This window comes from Typha angustifolia, chromosome 10 (assembly GCF_048772165.1).
Source record: "Typha angustifolia cultivar Huaian chromosome 10, ASM4877216v1, whole genome shotgun sequence".
Taxonomy (NCBI): Eukaryota; Viridiplantae; Streptophyta; class Magnoliopsida; order Poales; family Typhaceae; genus Typha; species Typha angustifolia.
The window spans coordinates 12745407-12760571 of record NC_133248.1 but is presented as its reverse complement, the minus strand read 5'-3'; the positions used below and the strand labels follow the sequence as shown (position 1 = coordinate 12760571).

The 15165-nt window shown below is 41.0% G+C and overlaps 2 protein-coding genes across 4 annotated transcripts; one reads left to right on the top strand and one right to left on the bottom strand.

The window, feature by feature from the left end:
- Window positions 1–3248: 3248 nt before the first annotated feature.
- Window positions 3249–5564, bottom strand: LOC140769294 (subtilisin-like protease 4). The gene has a single exon (XM_073109957.1). The coding sequence runs from the start codon at window positions 5562–5564 to the stop codon at window positions 3249–3251; it is 2316 nt and encodes a 771-aa protein (XP_072966058.1).
- A 2631-nt stretch (window positions 5565–8195) lies between these two features.
- LOC140768634 (E3 ubiquitin-protein ligase At1g63170-like) lies at window positions 8196–12955 on the top strand. 3 transcript variants are annotated; one of them, XM_073108979.1, is made up of 6 exons: window positions 8196–8357; window positions 8864–8961; window positions 9338–10254; window positions 11652–11777; window positions 11850–12144; window positions 12440–12955. In XM_073108979.1, exons 3-6 carry the CDS (start codon window positions 9608–9610, stop codon window positions 12659–12661), a joined length of 1290 nt encoding a protein of 429 aa, XP_072965080.1. In that variant the 5' UTR covers window positions 8196–8357; window positions 8864–8961; window positions 9338–9607; the 3' UTR covers window positions 12662–12955. The 3 variants fall into 3 exon arrangements, with proteins under 3 accessions (XP_072965080.1, XP_072965081.1, XP_072965083.1); XM_073108980.1 differs by having other exon boundaries at window positions 8198–8961; XM_073108982.1 differs by lacking the exon at window positions 8864–8961 and having other exon boundaries at window positions 8200–8357.
- The last annotated feature ends 2210 nt before the right edge of the window (window positions 12956–15165 follow it).

Genomic DNA, 15165 nt, shown 5'->3' with positions numbered 1-15165 from the left:
AAGCTTCGTTCTCTTTTGTGGATTGATTAGTGCATAGGCTATACTCCCAAATACCCTTAAATGACTTACTCCAGGTTTCCTCTCAAACCATGCCTCAAATAGGGTTTTATTCATAACAGCTTTTGTGGGTGAGATATTCAAAATATACACAGCAGTTGCCACTGCTTCAGCCCAGAATTTGTTTGGTAACATCTTGCATTTTAACATACTTCTTCCCATCTCCACCACAGTTCTATTCTTTCTTTCAGCAACTCCGTTTTGCTCGGGTGTATATGGAGTGGTTAACTCATGATGTATCCCTTCAATTTCACAGAAATTAATAAATTCTTTTGAGAGAAACTCACCTCCTCGATCTGTTCATAACACCTTCAACTTCTTTTTAGATTGCTTCTCTACAAGACTTTTAAACACTTTGAAACTACTGAATGTTTCTCCTTTGCTTTGCAAGAAATACACCCAACTCATTCTACTATAATCATCTGTGAAAAGGAGAAAATATTTGCTACCTCCCAGTGATTCGGTTTGCATTGGACCACACAAATCTGCATGAACCAACTCAAGCACTTGTGTTGCTCTCATAGCTTGACCTTTTGGAAATGAAAACTTGGCTTGTTTACCCAGTATACACCCTTCACAAACACCTACTTGCTTGATTTCGGGTAAGCCATACACCATTTCTTTTTGATTCAACAGTTTCAGGCCATTGATATTTAAATGACCATATCTAAGATGCCATAACTCAGATTGATTCAAAACTGTTGCAGTCATTGCTCTTTTCTTTATATTTGAAACCTCCAAAGGAAACAATTTATTGATTGTCATGTTCATCTCTACCAAGACCTGATTTTTGGATTTCATTACACAAGATTTTCCTTCAAACACAATTGAATAACCACTATCCATTAACTACCAAATACTCAACAGATTTTGTGTCAAATCTGGGATAAAATAAACATTGTGCAAATATCTCATACCAGTTTTTGTGTGGACTGCTAGTGTGCCCTTCCCTTCAACTTGAATCATCTTGTCATCACCAAGCCCGACCTTCAACTTGTATGTTTCATCTAGTTCTTCGAACAACTGTTTGTAGCCTGTCATGTGATTTAAACATCCACTGTCCAGGAACCAAATACTGCTTGCATCAACTTTGTCACTTGTACTGCTAGCCATGAAGAGTGTTGGTTGTACATCCTCCTCTTCTGCATAATAGGCCTGAGTTTCATCTCTTTGCTTCTTGTAACACTCGTATTGATAGTGCCCAAATTTGTTGCAGTAGTAGCACTGAATGTCCTTCTTGAATTCATCATAGGTAGGGGTGTTTTCGGTTGTGTTGCTTCTGCCTCTACCTCTTCCTCTTCCGAAATTGCCTTTGCCTTTGCCTCTTCTACCTCTGCCTCTGCCTCTTGATGTCTCACCCTGCGTGTAGAATGCCTTCTCATCGCCTTCATCTTCTGACTTTGACAGCCTTGCTTCATGAGTCTGCAGTGACCCCATGAGTTCATCAAAGGTGTAGGTATCTAGATCTTTAGACTCTTCTATTGCTGCGACGACATGATCAAACTTGGGTGTTAGGCTCTTCAACACCTTCATCACAACTGTCTTCTCTACCATGGTGTCTCCAAATGTTCGAATTTGGTTGACAACGGTTGTTACTCTAGACAGAAAAATCTGCACTGATTCTCCTGTTTGCATTTGCAGTGTCTCGAAATCTCGTCGTAAGCCTTGCAATTTGATTGTCATAACTCGTGAACTTCCTTGAAATGCTGTTTTCAGGGTTGTCCATGCCTCTTGTGCACTGGTTGCTGCAGCAATTTTTGAGAAGATTGTATCATGCACTGCTTGTTGGATGAAGAACAGCGCTCTTGCATCTCTCTTCGTGGTTTCTTGTGGATTGGGATTTGGATTGGGAACTCCTTTGTCAACCAAGTCCCACAGACCATGCGATTTGAACAAGGTTGACATCTTGATGCTCCAAAACTCATAATTCTCTCTTTAAACATCGGAACTGCTGGTTGCGTCACGTTCATCATGATGCTGCCGTTTCCTGCCACTGAAAACGCCCCAAGTATCTTGCTGCTCTGATACCAAAATGTTGGAATTTTTACTGGAAATAGACAAAACACAGAGTTTTTGCTGAAACAAAAACTTCTTAATACAATGACTCAAAGATGCAATATTTTTTTTGAATTACAGAACCACTTAAGCTAAAATAACATAACTTCCCACTACCCATGTCTTAACTAAATTTAGGAGAAACTACCCACTACTAGTTATATCTAAAGTAAATAACTAACCCAATTACATCACGTCAATTGCTGATCTGGAATACATCTAATCCGGACTAATTTTGTATCAATATTCAACAGAATAAGCATACCGCCCCATACTCTTTGGCTCATTGGCTTTGGTGATCGCAATTCATGGTTAATTGGTTCTGCAAACTAGTTTTGTTGTAATAGTAAGAAAAGCTCCTTAATAAAACACGGCCACCTGATCGTATTCTGTCACATTGGTAAATTTACAGTTTATACCAAACCCTCTCTTATTAGGATTAGGATTCTCCATCTTCCCAACAATTAGATAGTGTATGAAACAGTGCACACACACACACACACACATATATATATATATGTATATAACTGTTCGTCACCCAAGATCCATCACCGTGGATGACACTGCCACAAGTGCTCAATGCTATACTCTAGTGAATTAATGTGGTATTAGAGACAGAGATTATGAATTCGAATACTATTATGCATATATTTATCTGAATAAATTTTTTATCTATTTAAATTAAATTCACTCTCTGAGTCCATGATAATATCTCAGCCGAATGAGTTAGCACAATCCACAATATAGCACACCTGCTCAAATTGGTAGACGAAGAAGGCCCGCCCATCGTAGACGAGCAACACAGCAATAACAAACCAAGCATATTTACTACGGAGCAGCGCGTCTTCTGCAATAAAGTGGATTATGTTCTTATTATAATTAGCAGCTCCGGCAATGTATTTATTATTAAATTGTACGTCCATGTGACAGGTCACGGTGGGTTTAATTACCTCATTCTTAGGTGAGACGGTCCACCTTTATAATTTATTGGTGAAAAATTCCAACTCGATTCGATAATTCAGAACTATAGTCTATATGTTATGTTATTATTATTATTATTATTGATTTACCCGTAAACTGACAAAGCAAAGGAGGAACTTTGCACAGCAGTACGCACACAGAAAATTAATGCGGATTCAAGAAAACCTAACAGCGATGGTGCTCTTCACGGTAAGACTGCCAGAAACCCATTCGATCTTGCCATGAGAATGTGGGTTCATTCCAGGTCCAGAAGGACTGATAGTAAGAGTCACGTTGAAACTTTTCTCTTGGAGTCGCCTAGAAAATTTCAGGTCATAAGTCGAGAGGTTGACAGTCACCCCCTTCGGCTCGGTAATCTTAGCCTTGTAATCCACCATCATGGCTCCGACGTTCTTGGCCGTCCTCTTCACCGTCACGCTTCCGCCGCTACGCGGCAGGGTCACCTGGATCGACGGATAGTTAAGCGACGAAGCTTCGATATGATTGACGGCGGAGCAGTTGATCGTCCGTTTGTATAGTATTTTGAGCTCAGTGTTATTGTACCCGAGACCGCAGAGGTAACCAACGTAGTCACTCGGGTTAATGTCGTAGACGAGTCCCGGATCTAATGCAGCTTTCGGATTAATTTGCCCCGAGCCCGTAGCAAAGATGCTGGCTGCGACACTATACCGCTGGTCCACGATGGGTCTACCATCCATGTCTCGATCTTGAGCGGATGTGATGATTGCGGACTGGATCATCGCCGGCGTCCAGCCCGGGTGTTTCTTCATTATCAGCGCCACGACACCAGAGGCGTGTGGTGCCGCCATCGACGTGCCGCTGTTATAGTTGAACGTTGAGGTGGCCAGTCCGGTCGGATTAGGCCCGACCTCGCGGTGCCATGCAGAGAGGATGTTCAGTCCCGGCGCGAGGACGTCCGGCTTTAGGATCCCCCCGTTCATCGGCGCAGGGCCCCTAGAAGAGAATGACGTGACTGCAGGGGACGGTCGGTGCCCGAACGTCGTGCCGTTGAACATAATTGTGGCTGTGGCATTATTGCTTGTGGACTTCTTCAAAGAATAGTAGTAGTTCTCCACTTCTCTTCCGTCTCTAAAACTCAATCGGGCCACCGGAAGGATATGTGCGACCGAATTCGTGGTAGAACCTCTTGTCCATCCGTTGGCTATTATCATCGCCGCTCCGCCTGCAGCGAACACCACCTCGCCCTTCTCGATGTCCGTTGACCCACCACTGTAGCAAAGGACAATCTTCTTTCTAACGTCTATGGAAGCCAATGAACCATTATAGCAGTACGTTGCGTTCGTACCGCTGATGTCTCCGGGGAAGATGAGCGGAAGCATCAACGAAGAGTTGAAGGAGCTCGGCTGGAAGGCTGATTCTCCGGCCAACTCCCTGCCATTTCCGAGCTTTACGATGGCACCTATTCGCCTGTCGGTGGAGCTTGCCCCAACCGTCAAAACCCACGGCGCATCGTGGGACAGCGTATTCTCGTCAGGCCCCTTGTTACCGGCAGTGCTGACGGCCATGATGCCATGAGACAACGCCGTTAAAGAACCATGTTGGGCGCCATCCTCATAGTATTTGCGATTCGCAGTTAAGCCGAAGGACATGGAGAGCACGTCGACGCCATCGTCGATGGCTTCGTCTACGGCCTTTAAAATATCGCTATAGCTACAGCCCTTGAAGCAGACTTTATAAATAGCTAGATGAGCTCTAGGCGCCATACCAGAGGCGGTGCCGTTGCCGGTTCCGAGAACGTTCGCATGGTCGACGATATTCCCGGCTGCGATGCCAGCCACATGCGTTCCGTGCCCGCTGGTGTCGATCGCAGTCGACTTCGTTTTTCCGTTGAACGCCTTTGCACCGATGATCTTGTTATTGCAAGTTACACCACTCGTATTAGTACAGATCCCCTTCCACGTGACCGGCGGAGGGGGCATTCCGTCATCTCCAAATGACGGGTGCGTCGGTGTGATCCCACTATCGAGCACGCCGATGACGATGCCTTCGCCTCGATCGGTACCGGCCCACCATGCCCCGCCGAAAGAATCTCTTAACCCTAACAGGTCAGGAGTGTACGTCGTTTCAAGTTGGTAGGATTCGTCGGGTCGCACGTTTAGAACCCCGTCCTTGGATTGCATTTCGATGGCCTCCTCAGCCGTGAGATCTGCCGCGAAGCCGCTGATCACTTCGCGGTACGAGTAGATCAACCGCGTCTCGCCGGAGTCTAAGGTGGTATTTGGCAAGAAGGATTCGTGCCATCTCCTTAAATCCCCGGCTGCTAGGAACTCCAGACTCTCGGGCTGCTCTACGTGAACAATGTAGGTAGTATGCATTTGATCAGCAATAGTATTGCCTATGGGCTCATCAGTTATGGGAAGAAGCTGGCTTTGGCTAAGTGGGAGAATGGGATAGCAGAATAACGGAAGTAGAATCATCCAGAAGAAGATTACCGTATGTGCGTGATCCATTTTCATTACATGAAAAAGGTGGGTGTTTGGGGGCTTTGGTTGTTGGTTATTTACTTGTTCCAAGAACAAATATATAGATGTTCCAGAAGGAGAAAGGATCGATTGTGATAAGGATGGTTAGTAGTACTTAGTGGTGTCTACTTGATAATAATTAGCCGGACACACTATTATCGTATGGAAAACGTTGTGCCCATGCACTCGGAAAATTTATGAACGCTGAGGAAGCAATCAATTGGAAAATCCATTAGTGCAGCATCCAAAGCGAGTCCTATGCTCGATGTCATGCCGATTAATTCGATCTTGAATTGAAATCTAATTGCAGAATCGGTTTATTGAACAATTAATTGAGTCATCGTTCACCAATCATTGATCACGCACTATTTCACTAAAATTTAGCAAAACATCTAAAGTAGACTTTTTTTTATAGTAACTATTTGATTTTTTTTTATAACTTTCTAGCAACTAAACACTCTCCGTTAATTATGTTAGTTTGATCTAATAATTTTTCAATAAAACAGGCTAAATTAATTTGATCGGATTAGTTTCCAATAAATATAACTATCTCCTCTAATTCTCATGTAATTTTTGATGATTTAACTAGAAATATATATGTAGAAAAACAATTGATTAAACATAAAACTTTAAATTCATTTTACTTCAAACACTTCAAGCCGCTCAGAAGAATACTTGGCTCCTCAACACAGTCTAATATAATGTTTTCCCTTTTTTTGTTATCTTGTTTTTATAGTGGTCTAATTACAATGGGTTAAATTTTGCAAATTAAACATAGCATACTCGATTTTGCAGTAACTGCTTATTGTCTCTAATTGATTGGAGTTGTATTTCTTGATATCCGGTCTAAAATTGACGAAGCCAAATTAAAGTGTATATAATTATAGGCCTTCTCATCTCTCATCAATAGTTTACCGGCTTAATAGGAAAAGAACAAAATTTAACGAGATGGTCCATCACTTGCCGTGTCATTCTCAAACAAGGCGAAGAAACACTACTAATTAATTTAATTAACAAAAAAAAATCATGACGTGCCTTAAAAGCTAAACTATGAGAACTTCTCGATATTTGTTGAACAGTTCATAGTTAATTAGATAAGCTCGACGTGCTATCGCGTAGATTTCATACAATCGGACTACTTTGCTGCCGCTAATTGGCTGCCAACTTAGTTAAACTATTTTCGAATCCCTTTAACCCCTGCCAAGTATGCGACCGCACGAGATTCCTGCAATTGTGCTCGCAGACGATCTGCTCCGGAGATACGTGCACTAGTATTCATGCTCCAGAGTCCAGATGTTATTGACGTCAAGCCAATTCATCAAACGGAGCAAATCTACTCAAAAAGGTCAAACGGACATGAGCCGAGTAGCTCTTCTAGCCTCACTGTTGCTCCTTGCGGTGATATTCTTCATTGCCACCGCCGTCGCCGGAGCAGCAAGCAGAAGCATAATATCGGACAAGGAGGCAGGAGAATGCCATCCGCGGTTGCCGGCATACGTATCGGAGTCCTGCGAAGAGGTTGGTAGGGTGTTTGACGCCTTCAGAGTGTGCTGCGACTACTTCGGCCACATCCAGCCGCATTGCCGCCGGCGGTACGACATCGCCGTGGCTCACTTGTTAGAGTGGCTGGACGAGTGTGCTCCTAGCTAGGCTTTATATAATTATATCTTATACGAGTTCCGTTGCCATTTTCCTTTTTCTCGATAATTAGGTCCAAATAGTTTGATGCTAGGTTGCATTTCTCAATGTAATTAACCTTGAATACGTTAGATTAGTGGTGATATATTTTTCTCCCATTAGTTGCCACAAGAGCTAGCAATGAAGGCTGAGAGGAGAGGCCGTTGATCCCAAGCCTAATTGTTAGCCCATCTAAGCATATTGGACTATGGTTTACTTGGACTTGGGGTCCATCAGTAGCTCATTTGTATGGAATAAAATAGAGGAGACCCTTCTAAAGATTTCTCTCTTTTGACTTTATTTTTTTTTAATAAAAAAAACTTGTCTTCCAATTTCCAGCAAGAAATGAAAAGGATGTTTAGTAGGAAAGATTGCGTGTAATATCTCCTCATTAATCTAATGCAATGCAGTTCCACTGTTTTGAGCTAATTTGCTTATTTTTATAAGAGAAATGTATAATTTACACCTTATTTTTAAATAAAATGTTAAAATTCATGATGGCTTATTTATTTATTTATTTATTTTTATAAGGAAAAGGGATTAATGTTGATACTTAGTATATTCCTATACATTAAATCTAAAACAAATGGATAGATAAAATCCATCTAGGAAAAGCCCTGCACAACCCCCATAGGCCCTCCTAGTTAGCAAGCCAATCCGAGTGAGTGCCAGGGTGTTGTGTAGGTGGTTGGTTGATGGTAGTTTATTTCTGTTGGAATAACAACTCGATCGTTTTTGCTTTTCATGCCACACGATTAAAATTTCTATATTTCCAAGCCGTTCAATTATCTGGGATTTCCACCGATTAGACGGCCAGGATCTCTGTCTGTTCTACTCCGTACGGACATCGGCCAAATAGGGACGGCTCACGGCTGTAATAAATGAAGTGGAATACCAATTTTGCCCTTATTTTCCTCTAATAATGAGCTCCTCTGCGAGGCAGCCCACCGAAGCAACGGAGATACCGAAAGCTAAGGACAGAATAGAATCGAACGCTAAGAGAGAGAGAGAGAGAGAGAGAGTTCGAAGAGAGATAAAATCAACGGAGAATTCGGAAAGACTCCTACGCGATTCGAATTGGTGAGGAAGGGTTTGCGAGATTCGGTTCGTTCTCTCCTTCGATTTCTCTATCCTCTTTTTTCTTTTTCCGCGAGAAACCTTCTCTTGGCTTAGGGTTTCCTCGCCCATGCAATCGATTCCAGCTGCTCGTGGGATGAATTGATCTCGGGGTGATTTGGGATTTCGGTTTATTGTGGTTTTCTTTCTGGTGGATTCTTTGTTTTGTCATTTGTAGCGGAGATTCTATAATTCCTTTTTCTTCTTCTTCTTCTTCTGGCTGCGTGATCCAGCAGCGACTTCTCAGATTCGTTAAAATAGAAAACTATGGCTGTTTGTGGGATTTTGTTCAAGTTTCTTTTGGCCGGTGGAGTTTCAGGAGATTCTTTCTTATTGTTTTCAAGAAATTTGGTGGAAATTGTGTTTCAGTATAATAATGCTTCTGATGTAGCGTCTTTGATAGGCGGATATGAATTTCGCAACGTCCATAATGGCATTGGTTTTCTATGTTCTATCAAAATTAAACGGGAATCTTTTTTGGTCTGTGTATGCAGACTTTACAAGTGGAAATTTTGCAAGATGAAGTGGTATTGGGTAATTGATGTCGCAGTAGACTCCCCATATATTGCATTTGGCACCTAAATATTTTTAGGTATGTTGGTGCAATTTTCCTATTTACATTGTCTTCCATATCATGGGAGTTTAGACAAGGACAATGGGAAAGGATAAAGTCTTCGGTGTTTTATATGCTCTTGATGAAGTTATTTTTCTTTCTGAAGTAATAAAACCATGAAGAGGAAGCAATTAGCTAGGCTTGTTAGATTTCTTGAGTGCTATAGAGACTGTTGATTTCTCAGTAAAATCTATATCATCTTCATTCTGGCTTGGTTTAACATTGTCATCTATGTAATAGTTCTATAATTTGGTAATTAGGATTCAACCATCATTTGAATTTGTTTAAGGCTTTGTTATTTGTATAGTATTTGAATACTAGTTGACAAGTGAATGCTATATGTCTTGCTCTGCAGGTGAATTGAAAATATTATTAGAAGAAAATATAAAGAATCCTGCTTTTTTTATTTGCTTTTGAAGTTGTCTTAAGAGATACTTGCAAACCTCAAAACATCTCAGTTTCTTTAAGGTGAAGTTAGAGAGAGACTTATTTGTTGTGGTATGCACACCAAGTTATATCATATGCGAGATAATCGCTCATTGGTTGAGAGGATAACTGCTGAAGCATAGGAAAGTGGCACCTTGCTACTTCTCTATGCTACCTTTTTTTTTATTTTGAGTTGTGGATGTTGATGGCTGTTCCCCTTACCGAAACACAAAGTGAAGGTCAAACTGACAGACACCCTCTGCTGATGGATCACTCATCAAATGTGAATGGCCATGAACATGTAATTGATATCCCAAGGGTCAATGCCACATCTCCCGCAACCTCTCAGCGAGACAATCATGATGACTCAACAAGCACACCAGTCCCACTGTCACAAGCAACTTCAGCATCACCTGGAGCATCTAGCTCTATAAATGCTTCTTTCACAAGGAGAAGTGACAATCATGGTCGCCGTCAAAGAAGCCCTTTGAATTCTGGTTTATGGATTTCTGTTGAGCTTATCGTAAATGTGAGCCAGATTATAGCAGCTATTGTTGTTCTCTCCCTGTCAAAGAATGAGCATGCACAAGCACCGTTGTTTGAGTGGATCATTGGTTATACAGTAGGCTGTATTGCTACTCTCCCTCATCTTTACTGGCGCTACATTCACCGCAACAGCCGGAGTTCTGAGCAAGAACCGGCACACCCACGTCGAAGTTCATCTCAGAGCAATCTTCCTGAATCTAATGCTTATACAACCATTTCTGTGACCCAAGCCACAGAAGGAAGTCAGAACAATGCTTCAATCTCACAATTAGGAACAAATACAGTAACTGCAAATCCAAGGTACCGCACACTAATTTATGCTCATAGGACAATAGCCAGATTGATATTTTGTTGTTCTTTTTTCTTGCACTCTGCGGTTTGTGTTTTTTACATGGACTAAAAGGAAAAACTAATGTGAACCAAGCTTTCTGTATCTTATTTTTTGAATAGCCATCAGTATGATAGTATTTTCATCTTTAAATAATTTTTTTGGTTAGTTGTTCACCTTCATCAGCATAAATTGTCATATCTAATATTGTAAGCATATCTAGTATAGTAAGTTGACCTTAAACTATTATATGGCCTCTTAATGTAGCTCATTTTTTTAGAAAATAAAATAAATGAGTGTTCGTTTATTGCTAGCAACGTGTTTTCCCTGTAGGCGTCCACCTTGGGTTTCTCTAACCACAAGCATTGGATTTATTTGACAAATATTTAGGTTCTGAAGTTCTCAATCTGAGATGTTGAAATTTTGATTGTTTAGCTAAGATGGAAGACTGAAGCTTGAGCTGAATCTAGCACTCGACAACATCCTTAACTTTGTTGAACCCATTGTACAGCCGAGTACTTGATTTTCTATTTTTACCATAGTATTCATTGGGCTAGTCTTAGACTGTTACAAGATACATAAGTTTGGGAAGTTTCTCGCCCCATTGCTTCAAGCCAACTCCAAACTCTCCAAACTTTTTCAAGGCATCCATTTCTTGGATCATTTTGTGAAATATGTAAAAATTACTTTGGAACTTGGGGAAAAAAAGAAATCCAAAGGGCTTGGGACATCTACTGGTTTTGGATGAATTTGCTAGACCTTTGCAACATATTGTTCTAACTGGTGAGGCAGAAGGATATTCCCTGATGAAAGCGTTGTTGTATGAACCATCGGGTATAATCCTGGAACCTAGTAAGGAGGTATAGAAGTAAATTACAAAGAGATTCTGCAGCAGATATGACATAGCACAATGACTTGAAGTTGGGTAGAATTTTCTGGAGTGTGTATCATACTATTATGTACTTTTTATGTTGTTAGGGATGCTAATTGAGAAAAAGGTGGAGGATGTAAGTGGTCAGCATTAATTTACTCAGGTTGTGTGGGCGACGTATTTCTTTATTGGGGGATGATATGGCTTGACATGAGAAATTTCTTTTGTCACAGCTGTTGACCGGAAGTCCTTTTTCATTTGGAAAGCATGTACAGGGATCTAATAATATATTCTAGCTCAATTAGATTCTTGGTGTTTGCATAGATTATGTTATGATCTTGACTATTCTTCTGTAGCAAATTCATCAAATAGACTCCAAATTCTCAGTAAGACATCTGCGTTATTCACTTGCAGTTTCAACCACTAAGCTAAGAAGTTTTACAACTAAGATTTGTATATTATGTTTAAGTAACTGAAAACCTCAATTCTGACGTGCAGGATAAATGCAATAGTTGACCATTTCAAGATGGCATTGGATTGCTTCTTTGCCGTGTGGTTTGTTGTCGGAAACGTGTGGATTTTTGGTGGGCATTCTTCTGCTTCTGATGCTCCCAACTTGTATAGGTAGGCACCATATCTTCTTTTATGATTATTTTTACCTTAGCCCATAGCTTACACTTTCTTTTGTCTTTCCAGGTTATGTATAGCCTTCCTTACGTTCAGCTGTATTGGGTATGCTATGCCTTTCATTCTTTGTGCAATGATATGCTGCTGCTTGCCCTGCATAATATCCATTATGGGCTTTAGAGAGGATATGAACTATAATAGAGGTGCTTCCTCAGAATCAATCAATGCATTACCGACATATAAGTTCAAATCAAAGAGGAATCCTAGTGGGGAACAAAGTGATGTTAACTTAGAAGACCTAGGTGATGGTGGGATCTTGGCTGCTGGAACTGACAAGGAGCGAATCATTTCTGCTGAAGATGCTGTGAGTTTTTCTGCTCATTTCTTTTTGGATTTATGCTTCTGTAGAAGTTAACCAAACCAGCCATCTTTTATACCTCTCTGGTTTTCTGAACCTTTTATACATTAGTTACTATATTAAATCTTTTCAACATCTATGATTCCATAGCTGTTACAGCAGAAGTATATGGCATGCTTATTTTCAGTTATTTTCTTCTACTATCCAATGAAATAAGCTGTTTATGTCACCAAACCAACTTACAACTTTTCCTATTTCTGTTACTCACCGGAATTTACTATTCCTCCTCTGGCCACTGCAGGTTTGTTGTATCTGTCTGGCAAAGTACATGGATAATGATGAGCTTCGAGAGCTTCCATGCACTCACTATTTCCATGTGGAGTGTGTAGATAAATGGCTCAAGATAAATGCACTGTGCCCTCTTTGCAAGTCTGAGGTAGGCACTCTTCCCGGCATCAACACTGGGCGTCGTTACAATGACAGGAGGGTTGGGGATGGTTTGGAATCACAAGCAACTCAATAGGTTCCCGACTTAATACTGTGCAAGTTGATGGCTACATATACAAGTGTATTATTCTACCGTTTGTGATGAATGTATCCTGATGCTCCTCGCATCCTTTTTGATCGGTTGCTTCAAGGTGGTTTGTTCCTTTGTTGTATCTATATACTTCCAGGGCGATATTTTTCACATGCCATATGAGAGTCCGATCTTCACTTTGATTTACCTAGTTTGCCGGATAATCGCATACCAAAAATCTCCTCTGTTAGATATATGGATCAATCTCCATTCATGCATTCAGGTTGCTTTCGGCCAAAATTCCTTGTGGATGAATTTTCTTTCACATGACAGTACCACAATGCAGGTGAATTTTGCATGTTACACTCCATGCAGCAATTGAAACCGCAGAAGGAAACTTACTTAGACCAATCTGTGCGTCGATCTTCTAAAATGATGAAAGTTGGTGAAATGTTGATTCGTGGTCCTTCAATATCATGTGCTTTGCCTGTTGCTGTTTAATCGCTGGCAATGTTGAGAAAGTGTACGTTCTGCGTGAAATATGGGTATTATCCGTGGGTTTGAGTTACCGTTGACAAACTAGAGGATTATTGATGTCTGTTTGGTGAGCGTGAATCTTTTTCATGCTGTACGCATACTGTTATGGTAAGCTTAACTACATGGTTAACAGAAACATACAGATATAGAAATTAGCTTATTATGCAACTCGGACAGTGGGTCTTAATTCTATAAATTCATTGAGCTGGGAAAAGTGCAGAAAAATCTAGTCGACCACTGGATCATGTTTAATTTTTTCCAATGATTTATTTGAGAGAAATATTTCTTATGCTCGATTAAACTTCATAATACGATTGATTGTAACGCATGTCATTCTTTACTTGCAACTTGATGGCGTATGCATGCAGCGGGACCTCCATCACATTGAGTATCTTAATCTTTTATCAACAAAAAGATTAAAAAAAAAAGTTGTCTTAAGACATAAGCACGCCCTAGGATTACCGTCCGCGACTAATTAAATCGCAATTCGCATGCAGTGGCATGACACGCCTTGGTAAGAGAGGACTAGCAATGAATGCACAGTTGGCCTTGGAAACCCCACACTCACATTTCCCAAAGCAGCATCTACTGACTTCTCCGGAAGCATAAAGAACACCACACTCACAAGTGTAAGCCATGCTCGGCTTCAAAGCAACAACAGAGTCGTCGAGTTAATTAAGCCTCATCTAGTCTCACAGCCATCTCAATATATATCGATCACATTAGTATGTGATTGATGAAATCAAAGACAAATGATTAGCCGTAGCTAGGCTATTTATTAACTATATAAGACTACAATACTTCAACTAACCATCAGTTTGTCTTTATATACCAGCTGGGAGCAGAGAGAGTGTTCAAGAAACAGCACTAGGTAACTAACTAATAGTGGTTTTATTAACTATATAGATGGCCAAATCCTCCATCCTCTTCCTAGTGCTGGCTCTCGTTTCAGCCTCCTCGGCTTTCACGAGCACTGCAACAATGGGGGACGACGACTTGAAGGATTGCGCCGACCAAATGCAGAATCTGGCGTCGTGCATCCCCTACGTGAGCGGCAGCGCCGAGAAGCCGACACCGGAGTGCTGCGCCGACACCGAGAAGGTCCGTTCCGCCATGCCCAAATGCTTGTGCGTGCTCATCAAGGAGAGCACCGACCCTTCTCTTTCCCTCCACATTAATACTACGTTAGCCCTCCAAATGCCAGCTAAATGCAATAGCGACGCCAAAGTCTCCGACTGCCCAAGTAATACATCATATATCGAGCTCCTACGTATTTTAATTCTTTACATATCGTATATATTGAATTGGTTTTATATATTTGAAGGCATTTTGAAGTTGCCTCCGAACTCGCCGGATGCAAAGATCTTTAGTGAGGGTGGGCCGTCGACTACTGCGGCAAGTTCTTCCTCGACGGTGCCGGCGTCGTCCTCGTCCGGCCATGTCTCTTCTGAGTCAACTCCAAGTAATGGGTGCAAGAGGTCCGAGGGATTTGCGGGCATTGGCGTGGTTGGTTTGATAGTTTCCATCGGGGTACTAGCTCTTTGTTAGTTTGAAGATGTAACGTACGTAACGCTATTAGTTGAAATTAAGCATGGAGCCGATCCAACGTTGGCATAATACTCTTCATGCATGCTGCTGGTCGGAGAAAGGAATTTAAAGATTCCTTGCTCTAATAAACTTCTATTCTAATAACACGACAATGTTATGGTTTGTATGTTCGAAGAGTAAATATATTCGAATCTTTCATGGACTCTCCATAGAGTCACTTCTCCATATAGTTGGACCTTAACAAAAGATCTCTAAGTATTATAAAAAGATAATACCTCTTTGAATAATTCACAAGCGGTGCATTTCCTTATCTAATATACGATTAAAATGCAGTAACTATGTTATTATGTAAATAATAATTATGCGGTGTTGAACCTATTACGTATAAAAAGTGTACACTAATATATAGATGAAGATAATGTATA

Bases quoted from the DNA above. Each gene is read 5' to 3' on its own strand.
- LOC140769294 (XM_073109957.1), bottom strand. From the start codon at position 5,564: ATGGATCACGCACATACGGTAATCTTCTTCTGGATGATTCTACTTCCG.
- LOC140768634 (XM_073108979.1), top strand. From the start codon at position 9,608: ATGTTGATGGCTGTTCCCCTTACCGAAACACAAAGTGAAGGTCAAACT. The intron at 10,255-11,651 runs GTACCGCACACT...TCTGACGTGCAG, and splicing joins ACAGTAACTGCAAATCCAAG to GATAAATGCAATAGTTGACC. The intron at 12,145-12,439 runs GTGAGTTTTTCT...TGGCCACTGCAG, and splicing joins TCATTTCTGCTGAAGATGCT to GTTTGTTGTATCTGTCTGGC.